This window comes from Onychostoma macrolepis, chromosome 11 (genome assembly GCF_012432095.1).
Source record: "Onychostoma macrolepis isolate SWU-2019 chromosome 11, ASM1243209v1, whole genome shotgun sequence".
NCBI classification, from domain to species: Eukaryota; Metazoa; Chordata; class Actinopteri; order Cypriniformes; family Cyprinidae; genus Onychostoma; species Onychostoma macrolepis.
In genome coordinates, this window is record NC_081165.1 from 9,912,939 (window position 1) to 9,931,051 (window position 18,113).

General features: G+C 36.1%; 1 protein-coding gene across 1 annotated transcript in view; it reads right to left on the bottom strand.

Moving 5' to 3' along the window:
* Nucleotides 1–18,113, bottom strand: part of cdk18 (cyclin dependent kinase 18) — a 74,992-nt gene that overhangs the window by 15,814 nt on the left and 41,065 nt on the right. Inside the window, exons 3-6 of the mRNA XM_058790581.1 lie at nt 7,013–7,140; nt 5,421–5,546; nt 2,727–2,783; nt 716–830 (exon numbers count right to left, since the gene is read on the bottom strand). Coding sequence (XP_058646564.1) covers nt 716–830; nt 2,727–2,783; nt 5,421–5,546; nt 7,013–7,140 — 426 coding nt within the window. The remainder of the gene's footprint in view (nt 1–715; nt 831–2,726; nt 2,784–5,420; nt 5,547–7,012; nt 7,141–18,113) is intronic.

Below are 18,113 nucleotides of genomic sequence, written 5' to 3' on the forward strand. Positions count from 1 at the left end.
ATTATGATTTGCTGCTCAAGACACATTTCTTGTTATTATCATTGTTGAAAACAGTTTATAATATTAATAAATTGTTTTAAATCTTTAGCAACATTATATATGTCTTGACTCGCATTATTGATCAATTTATTGTGTCCTTACTGAATTACTAAAAACTCTAAAGAATCATATCTTTATATCTAATTACTTAATATGATTTATTATTTGTCATTTTAATTAATTTTGAATATGGATTTGTAAGAATACTCTAACTTACCCGTCATTTTAAGTCTTTTTTATGCAATAGGAAAAAAAATATTAAAGGGAGAATGAATGCACACTTTTGCTGAGGTCTTCTGGGTCTCAGCCTTTTCTTTAAAGAAAGGGATCCCTGTAATTTTAAATCTGAAACTGTAGCTGAAGTTGATACTTAAATGGAGAACTTTGCCTAACCCTGACCTCTCCTGATATGTTTTGTAATGCATTGTTATGCATGGTGTGTTCCCTTTAGTGAGAGCTCAGCAGCCACTGGGTGGCAGCCTTGCTTCACATCGGTGTTTACCATTAGCAACCCCGCTCACGTACTCCATCTCATTTAGATGGAGTGATTCAGACTGGGTGAAGAAGATGCCTGTGGCTTGCCAGTTTAGAATGTATACACTTCGTGACAATGTGGGTTTTGAACAACTGGGGAGCTCGAAATCATTGTTGTGTCTTTGAGGGAGGAGGACGCTACCTTCCCGTATGGCCGTGCATGGGGCGCCCTCTTCATGCTCCAGACGAATCTCTTTCAGGGCCACCAGGTTTTCTGTGAGTTTGCTGCGGCCCTTGAATACCGTTGCGTATGTGCCCTGTTTGACAGACGGGAAGACAAAAATATGTCAATCTTCTGGGGAAGAGGAGTGGTGCTGAATAGATCAGTGGTTCTCTACTGGCTTTTGCTTGAGGACCCAGATTTCACTTTGGAAGCCCAAAAAGACAGAATTGTCTTGAAATCAAACATTATTATTATTATTACTACCGTAAACTGCGTAATCACAGCAATATGACAAATTTAGAGTATGTGTGATTCTCAAATTGAATTTTGATGGACAGTTGTTGGTTTGATGGCATATCACACAACCTGGCCATGTCTGCATCTGTCCGATTTCACAAGCTTCTACCAAGTGGCAGATTAATTTGAGCAAAAATATTGTAGAGGATGACTTGAATTGTGGTCACTGATGTCAACAAGAAACCACTTTGTTCGTCCCAAAAAATAATATGGTAAATTGCATTGTGTTTTTGCATTCAACATTGTTTTGTCCTAAACTATATCAGACCTGCAATTCACTAGATGAGAACCACTGAATTAGACCAGTCTTCAGACAAATCTGTGAGGACTGTTGATCTGGTTTAGATCACCTGGTTAGATATCTTTGTCTGTAACCACAATGTCTAGAAAATCCAAACTGCTCTTTAAAACCAGTGATCTGTTGTCTTATGAAAGTCATTTCATATTGACCGTATTTCACTCTATGTTGGCTAGAGATGAGTATAGCTAGAAAAAAAAAGTTCAAATTCCAAAAATGAACTTTTGATGATTTATGGCACTTTTTAGTATAAATTGTTTTAAGTGGATAATGCATTTATTTGAAAAAATACAGTAAAAATGTTTATATAGTGAAATAGTGTTTCTGTGTGATGATATTGTCAAATGTAATGTAGCTGAATTTTCAGCATTAGTACTTCACTCTTTAGTGTCACGTGATCCTTTAAAAGCATTCTAATGTGGTGATTTTTCAGTAAACATTTCTTATAATCATTTAGTAAATATTTCTGTGAAGTTCTAAAGAACAGCCTTTATTTGAAAATCTTATGTAACAATATAAATGTCTTTACTGTCACTTTTCATCAATTTATTGTGTCCTTGCTGGATAAAAGTATTAATTTAATTAAAAAAATAAAATAAAATAAAACTTCAGTGGGTTCAGTTTGGTTCAAAGACTTACTAGGTACGTAGAAAGACCTAATGTTGCTTAAAGGTGATTGTCCTCGTAAATCGATAATCCTTATAAATACATTTTTATAAAAGTGTCTGCTAAATGACATGCCTATTAAGGTTTTTAAATATGATATTACTGATATTTTACTCACAAAAGAGCAATTTCTAGCTGATGTAATATTTTAGAGCTGAGCATAACTAGAATAAAACCATATCGCACTTTTTTAAAATTTTATTAATTTTCCTGACTTTTCCAGGCAGAGCTAAAAGCACCTTTAAACGTTAATGAAAACATTTATAACTGCTGATACAAAGATATGAAAACCTGCTTTAACGCTATTTGTTTCTTTATTGAAGGGATTTCACTGCAGCCCGAGTCCAGTATTTTTTCCAATACTTCAGGTTTTTCTCACGCAGTCATTAGATACGGTATTCCTCAGGGTTGTACTGTATGTAGTACATTATTTCTCACAATTTGCAATGTGCATGCTTTGTTGCACTTAATGGAAAATTGACGGGCTAGTCGCAGTACAGCTTTGAGCATATTAGAGACTGATGTCTCTTCATGCCAAAAAAAAAGCCCATTAAATCAGAATCCACATTCAACACGACTCATATTCACTGTAATCGCCTGTGGGGAATCTCGTAATGAACACATTTGATTCTTCATTTCGATGGCTGCCGTTTTATGTTTTTAATTTTTGCCTATAGCATCTTTTTATATTTTATTGTTGTTTTCACCAAGGAAAGTAAAACATCTTACCTCTCCGAGTTTGCCCAACTTCACATAGGTCTCCAGTTTCCCAAAGCCAATGTCCGACTGGAAAAGAATGGAATACAGTGACCAACATGTCTTCAGTTTGTTGAAATAGTTTGTTGACAACATTAATGAATATTTTTAGAAGTTATAAACAGTGCATGGATATCAATCAACGTATGTAAACAAGCACATTGAAGAGCTAGAAATGTAAGTGAGGCTGTTGTTAGGGTTGCTAGTATTGTTTGACGTGAAGTAGAGTGAGTGAAGGGCATTGTGTAGGAACCACAGAGGTTTTTCTGTGTGTAGCAGAAGGACATGCTGAGTTAGACAATAAAAAAAAAAAAACATATTCTGTTAATGCAACCAATGCCTTGAAAGCATGCAAACCTGTTGTACAACAAGTTTTATTTGTGTGGCAGCAGCAGCAGCATAATTATTGTATAGAAACTGACCTGAAAGAGAATAATGGCTGTAGTAGACATTTATGATAATGTTTTTTATAGCAGTTCTTGCAGTAATGCTGTGAATTGCGTTATGATGTGTAAGTATTTTTTATCAATATTTTTCAGTGCTGAGGCTGTTTTTGAACAAATGCAGATAGAAAATCTAGACCAGTGCATTAAGTGTGCAAACCTGTTGTGCATGTTGTGTATAGCACTATTCACAATATATATTTCGAAAGCAGTAGTAGGCCTATAGTTTGACAGTAGTTGAACTTGATGGTCACTATAGAGTGTAATGAAGTAAAAATACCGTTCATTTTTTTCATAGTGAATTATTTTTGAATAGCAGGCCTAACTTAAAAACCTACAAGTCAGACCTACTGTGAGCTACAAGGTTGTTAATGAATATTATATGCTTCTGTTGAAGACATCAGCCAACATTATTTACATTTATTGCATTCAGCAGTGGAATACCTGGTGTAAACTACATTTCCCATGATTCTTGGGAGTCAGTTTTCTTACACTCCCAAACTACTATTATTTGTATGCATAATATGCATTTTTTTTTTTTTTTGCAATACATTTAAATTTCTTTAATTAACAACTTTAAATCAATACTTTTATTTTTCCAGCTTTTTCACTATGCTTCATGAGATTGTAATTCTTTCCCTTTGTAAAGTCATTAAACATGTTGTTGTCTTTTTGTAATTTTCAAATACTTTTTTGATTCAAATCAAAGTTTGTTATGATTCACCTAGTAACTGGTTGCTTTGGTTCTTATAACTCTAAACAAAAACCTAAAAAAAAAAAAATCCCTATGCACTGATAAATATGATTTTGTGAAGTAAATACTACAGAAAAACAAATGTGATTTCTACATTAAATAATTTAGTTCAGACAAGAATTTAAATAAAAGAGTAAATTCAATATTAATACTCAATTTAAGCTTGTAGAATTTAAAGTTTGAACTTATAAGTATATTTTACTTGGAATTGTTTGTTATTTTTTACAAATATTGTTTAAGTAAATATCAACGAAATGATCCTGTTGTTCCCATCATGCACTTGGGCATGAATAATTAATAAGGTAATTTTTTTTTTCTCTGTTTTCGAGATGTATGTAAACTGTTTTGTGGTTGCTTTTGTTGTTAGGTTAAGTAACTTGCTGTTTTGTGACATCTGGAGTTCATTATTTACTCAAAACGACCCATTCATACTCAAACACTATTCACTGATTGTCACCATCATTGTGTATCATGTGCCAAGTATCTCGGAGTTCATTCAGTTAATAACTATATTGAGTCAACATATTACCTTAAAATGAATAACGAGCAGTCTACTTGCTTACATACGTGCTTGTAAATTAACCGCATGCTTTATAGGCTTTTTTTTTTTTTTTCTCAGTGCTATGTTGTTTGAGTAAAGTTTACAAACCGTGACTGAGTGTAATGTACTTGAGTATTGTAGGGTAAACTTAAAATAATTAAGTAGAACTCTACCTGGCCACGTTAAATTTACTTATTTCCTTTACTAATTTTAGATGACTTAGTTAAGTAGATTTACTTCATTCCGCATTTAAATTTTACTTAAAAAATATGCGTGCAAAAACTTGCAAAATAACTTTTTAATTTAACTTCTTATTTTTTTCAGTGTGGGAAAAATGTACGCAAAAAATACTACCAGGCCTCAGGCCACTGAACAAGCTTGTTGCAGTGCATTCTGGGATATCATTATCTGTAAAAACACATTTGTTGTTTAATATGGAAAGTGTTTTTTTCCCCTCACAATTGCATAATACAAACTCACAATTCTGACATTTTTTCTTAGAAGTGTAAGATATAAACTTGCAATTGCGAGAAATAAATTCAGAATTGCAAGATAAAAACAAACAAGTCATAATTGTGAGTTTATATCTCGTAATTCTGAGTTTTTTTTTTCTTGCAATTGCGAGATTATATCATGCAATACTATCAGTTGCGAGTTTGTATCACAAAAGTATGAATTGCGGGTAGGAAGCTCTTATGTTTTTGGAACAGAATTTGAATGTATGCAGACAGGTTTGCTTTTCTTGCAATTTTGTTGAGATATTAACTACATCTTTATAAATATTATATTTTTTTCAATTTTAAATGCAAAAAGTTTAAGGGGCTTAGAGTTTCGGTTAGTCTGTAGTTATTAGTGTGAACTTGGACTATATAATGTTCTTATTTTGATTGCTAACTAACTGTCTAAGTGAGTTTAGTTTGGTTACTAACCAGCGAGGCTCTTCTGGACATGCGGCTGAGCGGTTTGCACGGTGGAGGGCTTTCCATCTGTAACTTCTTCAGAAACTCTGGTGGGAGACGAATATCCATGGGCAGAGACATCCTCTTTGTTACATCCTGCACACACATCAAAGAGCTGTCAGCTATTAGCGTTCAGCTAGCACACATATGAAAACACAGCATGTCAAGGTGAATATGACAGCTTTCTCCACCGTGCAACACAACTCTACGCCTATAGGCAGAGCTGACTATTCTTACCATGACGAACTCGGCATGACAATGAGAAAACCTGTCACTTTTCTCCAGTACGAAGACTCTCACTCAATAAAGGGTTCTGGCATAATCTTAACACACCAAGGCAGGGTTGGACAAAATATTGTATCTTATGACGAGCTGAAGTATAACCAACAATCTTGCTTTTAAGAAGCTCTGATGGAGTTAGTTCGTAACTCGATTCATCGCCATGGTTAGGAGAGGCCCAAAAATAGCTCAGCAATGAGGGGGAATCTTATGTGCTCTGAAAAATGAGAGCATTCCCTGTGATTCCTTCCCGCTCTGCCTTGTGGCTGAGTTTGTACGGTCGTGCAATAAAACTAGCCAGTGATTCTCAATAAAACCAGGGAATAAAAAGTCCTCCTTTCTCCTTGGCGCTCTCCTGTCATGCCTGTGGGAATAAAATAAGGGTGCACGGTGCAGATAAAAGGGTTGCGAGAGCAGAAAGAAGCCGTCGGATTTGAAAATGGGAGAGGGCATTCATTCCAATTTTCCCCCTCTAGATTCATGGCCACTGAATAAGAAAGCTGACAGCCGAGGCAAAGAACACTCCGAATGTGGAGTCTGTCTTTTGTGGCGCTGGACTAACTTGCAGGTAATACTTCCACTCCATTTAATGATGACTCCATCTTTCTCGTGTGCCTCCAATCGAGGCTTTCCTGTCATACAGATACAGAATCGCATGGATGATTATGGTGGAAGAGAGGAGAAAAACGGAGAAGTTGATCAAGGCAGGCCTCTAATTAGACTGTTGTCATTCAGCAATCCACTTGGCATGGTTTATTTTGAGCTTGCTTATTTATGACACTATATATGTACACACCACAATTTCTGCTAAAATCCCCATAAAATTAGAGAAAATTTGACTTGATTTCCCAAAACACACACACACAAAAACAGTGGAGTTTTATTATATTTAATTTTCACAAAGAAATGTTTAGCAATTTTGTCTTAGAAATAATAAAAGGACACCTTTTCATTTCTAATTTGTCTTTAATCTCATTTTGTTAAATAATCGTATCGTGAAATCAGTATAGTGAATCGTATCACATCGTGAGTTGAGTGAATCGTTACATCCCTATAGTTTATAGACAAAACTTGTCTCCTAGTCTCACCTTAAAGAGAAACAAAGCATTTGGTAATGAGGCTTTAGTGCCTCTGGCGAGGACTTTTATTAAAGACCCAGACAAGATTACAAGCAGAGCTTGTGTTGTTCTGTTTGGATCACTAGGACTCCATCAAAGCCTCTGGAAAGAGCACTTGGCTGGGCTTTAGCATGGAGAAGGATGAGATGATTAAACATGACTCACCTCCATGGAGAATCGGCGGTGCTGGACTTTGTTGCGGTACTGCAGTTCGGTGGGAGATTCAGCCTGGCTGTCTGGAGCCACTGGACTGGGCTGCAGGCTGTGTAAACCCAAACTATTGGGCACCACACCTGTAGGAAACAAACACACGTCTTACAGTTACTTTAGAGATACATAGATGATTCTGATGCCTATAGTTCTCACTTTATATCCTTTTTTTTTTCAGGCAACTTTATCTGCCAGTAGTTTTGAAAATGGTAACAGAAGGGATGATCGCTAGAATCTGCTTAACGCAAATGCCAATTAATTTAATAACTATGGACTTTTTTGAAAAATATATTTTAACAATGCCACACAAACTATATTATTATAATTAATTGTGCATACATATTTTATAGTAGTAACAATGTTAATAATAATATTTATTTTTAATTATTGTGCTAGTATTTTCTGCCTAATAATTATAATGAATCTAAAATATTGAAATATAATGAATATTTCTGAAAACAAACATGTTAACATAATGATAATAATAATAATACATAATAATGTAATAATAATAATAATACATTCTTTATTAAATTAAATAATTGTCCTAGTATTGTCTTGTAAAAAATGTTTGGGATGTGAATATAATTTCCCTTATTTTAATTTGGCCATTTTAATAGTTAGCATCACCATAAAAACAAAATGATTGCAGCGTTTTATAGATGTGATGTGCAGAATATGATTATTTTGTCAACACTGTAAGGGTTTTTCTGTCTGACTGTGGTTCAGTAGATGGAGCTGATAGTCAGGAACCATCCTGTAGCCTCAACTCATTCAATATTTATAATAAATAGTTGACAGTATTCTTTTATCTAAGGGTATTGAGTGATAGGCAAGGAAAAGCACATTTTGTGAACGAATGGAAGAAGCTGGAGAGCATAAGTGAACACTTCAGAGCATGCTGAACTATAAAAGCAAAAAAAAACAAAAACAAAAACAAAAAACAATTGCTTGATGTATACAGTAAACTGTATATACAATTTATTTTTTCAGTTCTGTTCCCACACTCAAAGCCTATCAGCCATGTTTAGGTGATCCCACTGTGCTTTGTTTGGTTGTTGCTTCTATTACTCCGGAAACTTCAATGGCAACTGTTGCATTCATTAGGTCATAAGAGTCATTTCAAGAGCCTCAACAATCTCTTGTGCCTCTCTCGAGCCGTAATAGCCCCACCTCTTCTCTGATTAGCCCGCTAACTCAATAACCGTGAGGTCAGCTTTGGCATATGCTGATGACGGCATCATTAATCAAGCCCGCCACAGTTAGCGGAGCGATCGCAGTTATCGCGCCGAGTTTCATGCATTTATGATGTGGCTTTCTAAGTGCGTGTCAATCCAGCCACCCCAATTAATAACGTCTGTGTCAACAGACTGTCAGCACAAATCCAATTACGCCCCTATACGGCGTGTCCGATAGGGACCCACCGACGCTACGGCTGACCCCCTTCGCAAGCGCACAGCAGATGCCCATGGCAGCCTGGCATTATCACTGCCAAACCGTGTTTTCGGAGGTGAGAACGAAAATCAAAATGGCTTTTCTGCTCCATCAGTTCAATTTGGACGAGGGGGCTTGAAGGGCCTCCGGAGGCGTCGGGGTGGGAGCCCCCGGTCCATTTCACAGCACCGTGGCGGCATAATTGAGATCCACCTCATTATTGGGCCGAGCCCAGCGCTGAATGAGAATTGCCTGCCAGGCTCATCCGTTCTCATTTATGCCGGTCTCATCCTCTCCGGACCGCACAAGTGAACTCTTTATCGGAGCCATTTAGAGGGGAACGCCGCAAAATGTCACATCTGGCAGAGACGGCCGGTCGACGCAGTCGCATTACCCACGGCTGTCTTTATTTTATCTGAGATGATCGCAACAGCTTATTAGCATGTCCCTGTTATGACTCATTTTTTTTTAATCAATCCTCATTTAATCTCGATATCCATTCTTAAGTAACAAGGTCAATCTCTTAAGGCCCATTAACACTAAAAACAATAACCATTAAGATAACTATATTAGCATCCACACCATCATACTGTAATGTTCTGTTTATTAATACATTTATGATGCTTTAAATGTGGAGTATGTTATGTTGCCAGTTAGTGGTTGAAATGGGTACTGCTGTCCAAATTCTAAATATTAATTATCCCGCCCCCTCCTCCTCAGACTCAATGCTCATGCGGGTTGCCAGATTGAGGACATGCAACAGGAACGAGCGCAATTCACAGTGGAAGACAACGAGCCTTACACTGTAAATTGATGAGTTGATTTATCCACATTTTAATATACCTCTGGTCATAGAGTTTTTTAGATGGATGCCGAGGCCTTTTAGGTTGGGTAGAATCAGAGATATCTGATGAAATTCATTTGCAGGCTTCCATGGCTGCAATACACTATGTTTTCCACCTACTGGCAACCCACGGTGTTGCAATACTATTGGGTAAATTGGCAGTGGGCGGAGTCACACAGACCAAACAAAAACAGACATTCCGACATGGAAAGCACATTTCAAAGTAGAATAAATGTAGCATTCTTTTTTGGAGAAACAAATATGTGTACTTAGCATGTTTACTAAATATCTGCAAACATATTTTATGCTTTAGTACAGTTGAAACATTACAATACAGCACCTTTAAATGCTTGATTTCATTCTAATTCCCAATGTTTTATTGTTCATCAGCTGGAATGATTTTTACTTATTAGGCTATTTTAGTTTGTTGTAAACTGTGAGCAGGCTTTTAAGTCTGTTTTCCGTTGATGCATGAACAAAGCTTAACTAAACATTGTTTTAGCTTTCAAAATCTGTCAATTTTATCACAAAATTCAAACCATAAATGCCATTTTGTCAGTATTTAATGTGCCATGACATAACTGTAGAGCATGTGAAAGATCATCTTTTATTATTTATTACTATAGCATGAAATAAACATTAATGAAGATCAGAAGGTATCTCATCAGAAGGTAATGTTAATGCATTAACCAAAGATAATAAATAATAGAACCTAATTGAATTGTTACCATTTTTTTGCTTAGCCTGTTATTTCTATTTTATTTAATTTTTGAAAAAATCTGTCTTAATAACAAGTACTGTACCTGATATATATCCATATTAATTGATATTGAATCAAGAGCTTGTGAATTGGAATCAAATCGTGCAATCTGTGTCAATACCCAGCCCTACTGAATCTACGAGTGATTCGGAGTCAGACCCTGCAGTTGCCCAACTAATACGGCATTCGAATTCCTTGTGGTGCGCACAGGTTAATATCGACGACTTTAATTTTACTTGGCATTTGCTGTTGTCCTGAGTTTGTGCAGGAATCAGAATCTCTCCCTGTCGACAGGCCAGAGGGGTATTAGAGTCCTGACCCCAGAGCGTGTGTTGACGACAGGGTCAGAAATTGGATCTGAACTGCTTGAGTGACTCGGGCCCCCACCAAACATCAAAGCCCATTTCATCTGATCCGGGCTGGCACACAAACTGACCTCAAACATCACGCTCTCACTGTACCTCTCCGCTCAGGCTAACAGCAACGTGATGAAAGGCAAGGATGACCACCTGCATCGACTCGCTAGCCCAGCCTGTCACAATGCACAGTCACTGGTTTCTGTACTGTCGAACAAGGAGGAGAGATGTGAGGCTTTGAAAATCATCAAAGCTGCATGAGGGTGTGAAAGATCCAATTGTGTTGACAGAGGGAGAGACATGACTCTCAGGTCATAGATGGGAAATGACAAAACCTGGGACAGATGCGCACGTTTTGTTATTAATAAAGGCACCTTGTAAGAAGAGGAATATCCACCACATTGTTTTCAGATAGAGTATTGCTGAAAAATTGATGTCAAAATATGGTGTATCTAAGTATGTGAGTTGTATACTTTTTTTTTAAATTAGTCTTCCCTTTATATTGTTCATTCAGACTGATTCACGAACCTGGAACATGCCCGAACACAAGAGGCGGGATTTATTGCATGAACCAATCACAGCCAAACATAACCAGTCATATCCAATCATATCGCTATGGAGGCATTGCCTCCTCTCACGTGACTTTCCCCCATTCATTCTCAGTTACCCCCCCACCAAACTTACCACAGGCTTTAGTGGGGCTGTTAAAAGTCAATGGGCTTAGGGGAGGCGAGAGAGATGCAGACTCCCGCTGTAACTTTACCTGCTGGTGTTGATATTTCTGTAGAAAATCGAGTGATTTATACACTTTTTAATGTTATATTTTGTAATGGCATTGTTTTATTTTTGTACTACAATTTTTTTTTTCTCATCCAATACCTCAAGGAGGCGCTGTTTCAGTTATATTATTCTATAATATTCTTTAAAATATATTATACTATTACATATAAAATGAGTGAGTCAGACAATTGAAACCAAGTATGTTGATAGATTGAATCCTGAGTTAGTTGAAATTTTTAAATGGCTCATTTAAAGACACATTCATAAAGGTAGTAATGTTTTGTTCCTGAATGTTTTTAAATGAATAGGTTTAGTGAACAATTCAAGGATTTGTTCGTTAAGTCATTCCCGAATGACATTCTTCCAAATATCTTCTTTTGTGTTCAACAGAAGAAAGAAACTCACAGATTTCTTACACGAGGGCGAGTAAATGATAACATAATTGTAATTTTTGGGGTGAACTAGCCCCAGGTCAATTCAGTTTGTATGCTAGAAAACATGTAGCTACCTACATGTAGGAAGGAGATCATATTTAGGTGTCTGACATTGTCACTAGTTCAGGAAAAGCCATAGCATAACTAATAAAAATCAATGTTCTGATGAAGGATAAGATGTCGGTTCACGAAACAGCTAAACAGTCACTTTGAGTATAAATAAAATGATAGATCTGATAGATCGTCCTATTCTCCTTTTTTACTCACGGTTTCATTTGTTGTAGTCTTTCATGCCTCCTCTCATTCTCTTTTTAAAACCCTTTCTAGGTGCACAAAAGATCACTAATGCTCCTTTATGTCATTGACAGCCTTGAAAGCAGGAGTAGGCCTCGTTGGGTGATCAAAAGCCCATCTCGCTCCCTCCCTCTCCGTACATAATGAGACTAAGGCTTCAGCCCGTTCCCTTCTTTATTTTGTGAACCTGAGTATCCCCATTAACATGGTGAATTGCAAGGATGAATTGCAAGGATGAATCACAGATTCCGTTCAGTGATATTTGATGTTTCAGGTAAAAAAGGTGGCTTAGCGCTTGCATATTCAAAGGCTATCATAGTCGGGTAATTTGTTTTTTCAATGGAAGGTCATTAGTAATAGGATTATAACTGCAAAGTGCACCCTGAAGGCTCTTCACTTTCTCAGCAATAGCATCGCTCAACACGTCATATCAATGCATTTTTTATAGATGTTTCCTAATGTGCACTCAGTAACGTGATTTCTGATTGGAGGATGCCAAAGACCTGAACCAATCATATGTCCACTTTACATTTTTGGATTCTGAGCACAGTAGATATCTTAAAGTCTACTTCATTTTCTTCATCCAGAAAGTGGTTTTTAGTGATAAGGATAGACCTCTCATGAGATCTGTGGGCGTCAAGTGGTGATTGATTCTTCTGTAGTGGTTTCAACTTCATAAAGCATGTTTAAAAACCAAATTCACTTTGAAGAACTAAACGATCTATAATACTAATGAGATATCGACCAATCAGAAAAGAAGCTGTTACCATGGAAACAAAGAGCTGAGCAGTGATAACCATAATGATAATGCACAGCAAATTATATAATCACAGTTAAAATCAATATATTTTGCAATATTTTGTAATTGTATGTCTCTGGCTTTTTTGTATCTGTTTGATCTGATTCAGTTTCATTACTTATAGTCAAAGTACAGGATTAGTTTCTAACTAAAACTACAAACAATTACTTGAAATAACATAAAGTCTAAAACTTGCTGTATTTCAGATAGTTGTCAATGCACATTACTTAGAGGAAATAAAATGTGATCCTGGACCACAAAACCAGTCTTAAGTCGCTGGGGTATATTTTTAGAAATAGCCAAAAATACATTGTATGGGTCAAAATTATCAATTTTTATTTTATACCAAAAATCATTAGGATATTAAGTAAAGATCATGTTCCATGAAGATATTTAGCGAATTTCGTACCGTAAATATATCAAAACTTAATTTTTGATCAGTAATATGCATAGCTAAGAACTTAATTTAGACAACTTTAAAGGTTATTTTCTCAATATTTTGATTTTTTTGCACCCTCAGATTCCAGATTTTCAAATAGTTGTATCTCGGCCAAATATTGCCCTATCATAACAAGCCATACATCAATGGAAAGCTTATTTATTCAGCTGTCAGATGATGTAATCATCTGTCAATCAGCTGTCAAATCCTTATACCAGCAGAATCAACTTTAAACACTTATTGTCTTATTAATAATGCATCACTGTATAAAGGTCTGCTTTTATTTGTGTACACTCACAATGAAAACAAAAAAAGAAAGAAAACAAATAGGATGCAGCTTTCTGCCATTTGAGTTTCCTTGCTGTGAACAAATTAAGAGCGTCACAAAAATGAACTGAAACTCAGCATATAGTCATGGCCAAAAATATCGGCACCCTTGGTAAATATGATCAAAGAAGGCGGTGAAAATTAATCTGCATTGTTAATCCTTTTGATCTTTTATTACAAAGTTCACAAAAATCTAACCTTTCATTGGATAATAATAATTTAAAATGGGGGGAAATATCATTATGAAATAAATGTTTTTCTCAAATACACGTTGGACACAATTATTGATACCCCTAGAAATTCTTATGAGTAAAATATCTCTGAAGTATATTCCCATTCATATTCACAATTTTGAGCACTCTAGAGTGATTATGAACATGAAATTATCCAGCCATGGCTTCCTATTTCACAGAAATATAAATAGGAGGGAAAACAAAGCCCAAATTCCCTTAATCATCCATCACAATGAGAAAAACCAAAGAATATACAGTATCTCACAGAAGTGAGTACACCCCTCACATTTTTGTAAATATTTTATTATATCTTTTCATGTGACAACACTGAAGAAATGACACTTTGCTACAATGTAAAGTAGTGAGTGTACAGCTTGTATAACAGTGTAAATTTGCTGAGAGAGTGAGAGCGATAACACCAAATTTAACAAACCTGCTCCCCATTCACTCCTGAGACCTTGTAACACTAACGAGTCACATGACACCGGGGAGAGAAAATGGCTAACTGGGCCCAATTTGGACATTTTCACTTAGGGGTTTACTCACTTTTGTGGCCAGCTGTTTAGACCGTAATGGCTGTGTGTTGAGTTATTTTGAGGGGACAGCAAATTTACAGTGTTATACAAGCTGTACACTCACTACTTTACATTGTAGCAAAGTGTAAATTCTTCAGTGTCTTTAAGAAAAGAGCTAGAGCAGTGAAAATTCCCATTTCCACCATCAGGGCAATAATTAAGAAGTTCCAATCAACATAAAATGTTACAAAACTGCCTGGAAGAGGACGTGTGTCTATATCGTCCTAATGCACGGTGAGAAGGAGAGTTTGAGTGGCTAAAGACTCTCCAAGGACCACAGCTGGAGAATTGCAAAAAATAGTTGAGTCTCGGGGTCAGAAAACCTTAAAAAAATATTGTCAAACAGCTCCTACATCACCACATGTTGTTTGGGAGGGTTTCAAGAAAAATTCTCAGAGCTCATCCAAAAACAAACTCCAGCATATTCAGTTATCAGACACGACTGGAAATTCAAATGGCACTGGCTTCTATGGTCAGATGAAACTAAAAAATGAGCTTTTTAGCAGCAAACACTCAAGATGGGTTTGGTGAACACAGGGATAAAAAGTACCCCATGTGTACAATGAAATATACTGCTGTATTTTTGATGTTGTGGGCCTATATTTATGCTGGAGGTCCTGGACATCTTGTTTAGACACACAGCATCATGGATTCAAATACCAACAGATAAAAAATCAGTAAGTGACTGACTCTGTTAGATATTTTTTTTTATTTTTTTACTTTAACCCTATAAGACCGACGGGAGCGCCCGCGCTCCGGATTGCGTGTCTCTGTTTAAAAGTCAATAGAAACCGAATCGGAGACGTTACAGTCAGATCAAGTCTACAACATGCTCCTGTTGCGTTGTTTTCACCCTCTAACAAGTTGCACAAATTGCATAAAATGCGTATACAACAAAATACACTAAAAAAAACATTGCACGTCTTTGCACACATGTTCTATAGATCTGAGGTTGCTAGATACCTTTTCCTACGTCTACTATGACGTAATCACGTTCTGTGCACTATGACCCCAAGGTGTGTCTCATGTGGTGACGTCACAAGCCGCGACATTTGACTTTCATTGGCTGTACGTATATACTACTGCTGCTGCTGCGTTCTATTCATCACTCTTATTTATTTATCATTGCAATCTGTTGCTTTTTTTTCTTTTTCACACATGCACACAAATGCACCTTTACAAATACAAGCACAATCACACACTCGCTTGCATAATGTTACGACTGCATGAAAACATAAGTACATGGACGCAGAGGTTTTGGAGCTACTAACGTTACTCGCGTGCGACGACGAGGAACTCTCCGACTGCTCCAGAATCTGTTTCTAGTGGGGTTTATTTTTGTTTTATGTATTTGTTTTGTTTTGTTTTTACACAAGAATAACTGAGATGTTCTTCATGTATTTATTTTTCAATCAGCATCGCTCTCAAAAGCAAAATGTTATATTTTTTTACCCCACAAATTCAAATGCACTCCATTCATCTGTGAGGCATGCCACATACCCCTCTGCATTATTCTAGTCAGGAATTGTCACAAGTGTTATCACAGCCTTTCTGCATTTTTAGTTATGATAAATTACAGATTTTAGAGTAGTGTAACTGATTATTTTACATTGTCTTTTGTAGTTGTTCAATCAATATTGCTCTCAAAAGCAATATATTATCGGTTTGACTTCATAACGCACCTTTATAAAAATTTGTGTATCTCACAAACGAATTTATGTAATCAGTCCAAATCAATTGTATGTAGTTTCAAAGTGTTTTACGCAAGTTTTTTACATTGACAAGTTTGAGGTTTGACATTTGTGATATTTCTGTATTTAGTCAAATATATTTAAAAAAAAAAAAAAAATCGATTTTCATATTTTTGTTGGTTTGTTGCACCTTTGAGCTATTTATCTGGTAATTATGGATTTCGTACATACACAGCCTTCAAATTGGAGGTGTAAGGATTGTATTGATATGAGCATTTGAAAATACTCAAAAGAATGACAGCACAGCATGTAAAAATACTAAGATATACTCTGGCGGAATTGTTCTATGGCAGGTCTTAAAGGGTTAAATTAACTGTGATGCATTTCGGAGCTACTTGATTCGTTCATGGCATTATTGGAGATATTTTTGAAATGCCTGTGGAGAATGGGAAAAAAGTGTGAGGTCACTGTTACATATACATGTTGTATGTATACCTGAGTAAACTAGGCTTCAAGCTCTCATGTATTGTGAGATGCACTTCAGTGCACTTCAGCATTTACACGGCCTTTGTATACCATCAATTTAGCGGTGCCTCACAACTTTTCTCTCTCACTCTGAAATGTTTTTCGATTCCCCTAGCAATCACACACAGCCGGCGTTTTTTTCCCTCCTCTATTGTTCAGTAGCATGAATCTCAACTTGTCTCTGATGTTTAAATGCATGCTGCCATTTAATTGCTTGTTGCCATGACAACGCAGACTGTTAACAAAGGCAATGTCGGGATCCGGATAACAAGAGATAGCTATTCTGTCTCTCAGGTAGCCATCTGATTCATCAATATTTATATCACATCCTGCTTTTCAGCAGATCTGAAATTCAATACCAGGTCCCCCCCACACAGCCTTAGATGTTTGTTCTCTCTCTCTCTCTCTCTCTCTCTCGCTTTTTCTCGCTCTTTCTCTATCATTCTCATATTGATTTAATTGCATTTTATGTTCACACCTGGCCTAGGAATGCAGCGGGGGATGGTTTTGCCCAAACAGACGGGTAAATGTTGATTTGTCCTTGATTTGTTAAGAGAGAGGTAAATGTCCCCTAGCCCACATGCTAATTTAAAAAACAGACAAAGAGTGAAAAAACTGAGAGAATGACTAGTGAGAGGAGCGTTGAAGGGCTGGTTGGTGTTGCGTTTCAGTAAACATCAAGAGAATGAAGGTTAAAGGAGTAGTTCACCCATAAAATGAAAATTCTGTCCTCATTTACTCACTCTCACATCATTCCAGACCTGTAGGACTGACTTTCAAGAGCAAGAACAAAACATCCTGTTGACTTACAGATAATTAGGAGAATAAGGACTGAGGATGTTAAACTCCAAAAAAGCAGCTGTCATTGAAGTAGAACATGTGACTCTTGCACTATATTACAAGCAGGGCCTAAAACTAACATTTTGTGGTGACCTGAGAAAATATACCGGCCATAATTTTTACTGACCATGAAACTGTATGTGTATTATTCCATTAAAAAAGGGCAGAATAAATCAGGGAAAGACATCTACTTGCTATTATTATTATTATTATTATTGCTACTACTGCTAAATGAATTTATAAAACATATAAAACAAAGTCACTATAATACTATTGAGCTGTAAAGTATTTATTAATAGTAATTGTAATTAATGTATAATATGTAACTATTTTATATATATATATATATATATATATGATATATTACTATGTATTATATTAAAATGTATTATTATTATATATATAATAATTAAATTATTCTTATTATTATTACTATTACTACTACTGCTGCTGCTACTACTACATGATTTAATAAAATCTAAACAAATCAATAAAGAAATCAGTGGTGATTTGGTTCTCGAGTTCAACTCGAATAGCTATTGAAATATTGGTTTCTTACATAAAGCTATCACACGGCTTCAGAGGATTTGACATTTTGTTAATGAGTCACATGGCCTACTTTCATGATGCTTTATGGTGTTTTTGCGTCCTTTTATGGTTTATTGCACCACATTCACTGATTTTGTCCAGATATACATATATTTATTTATGCATCCACACATTTG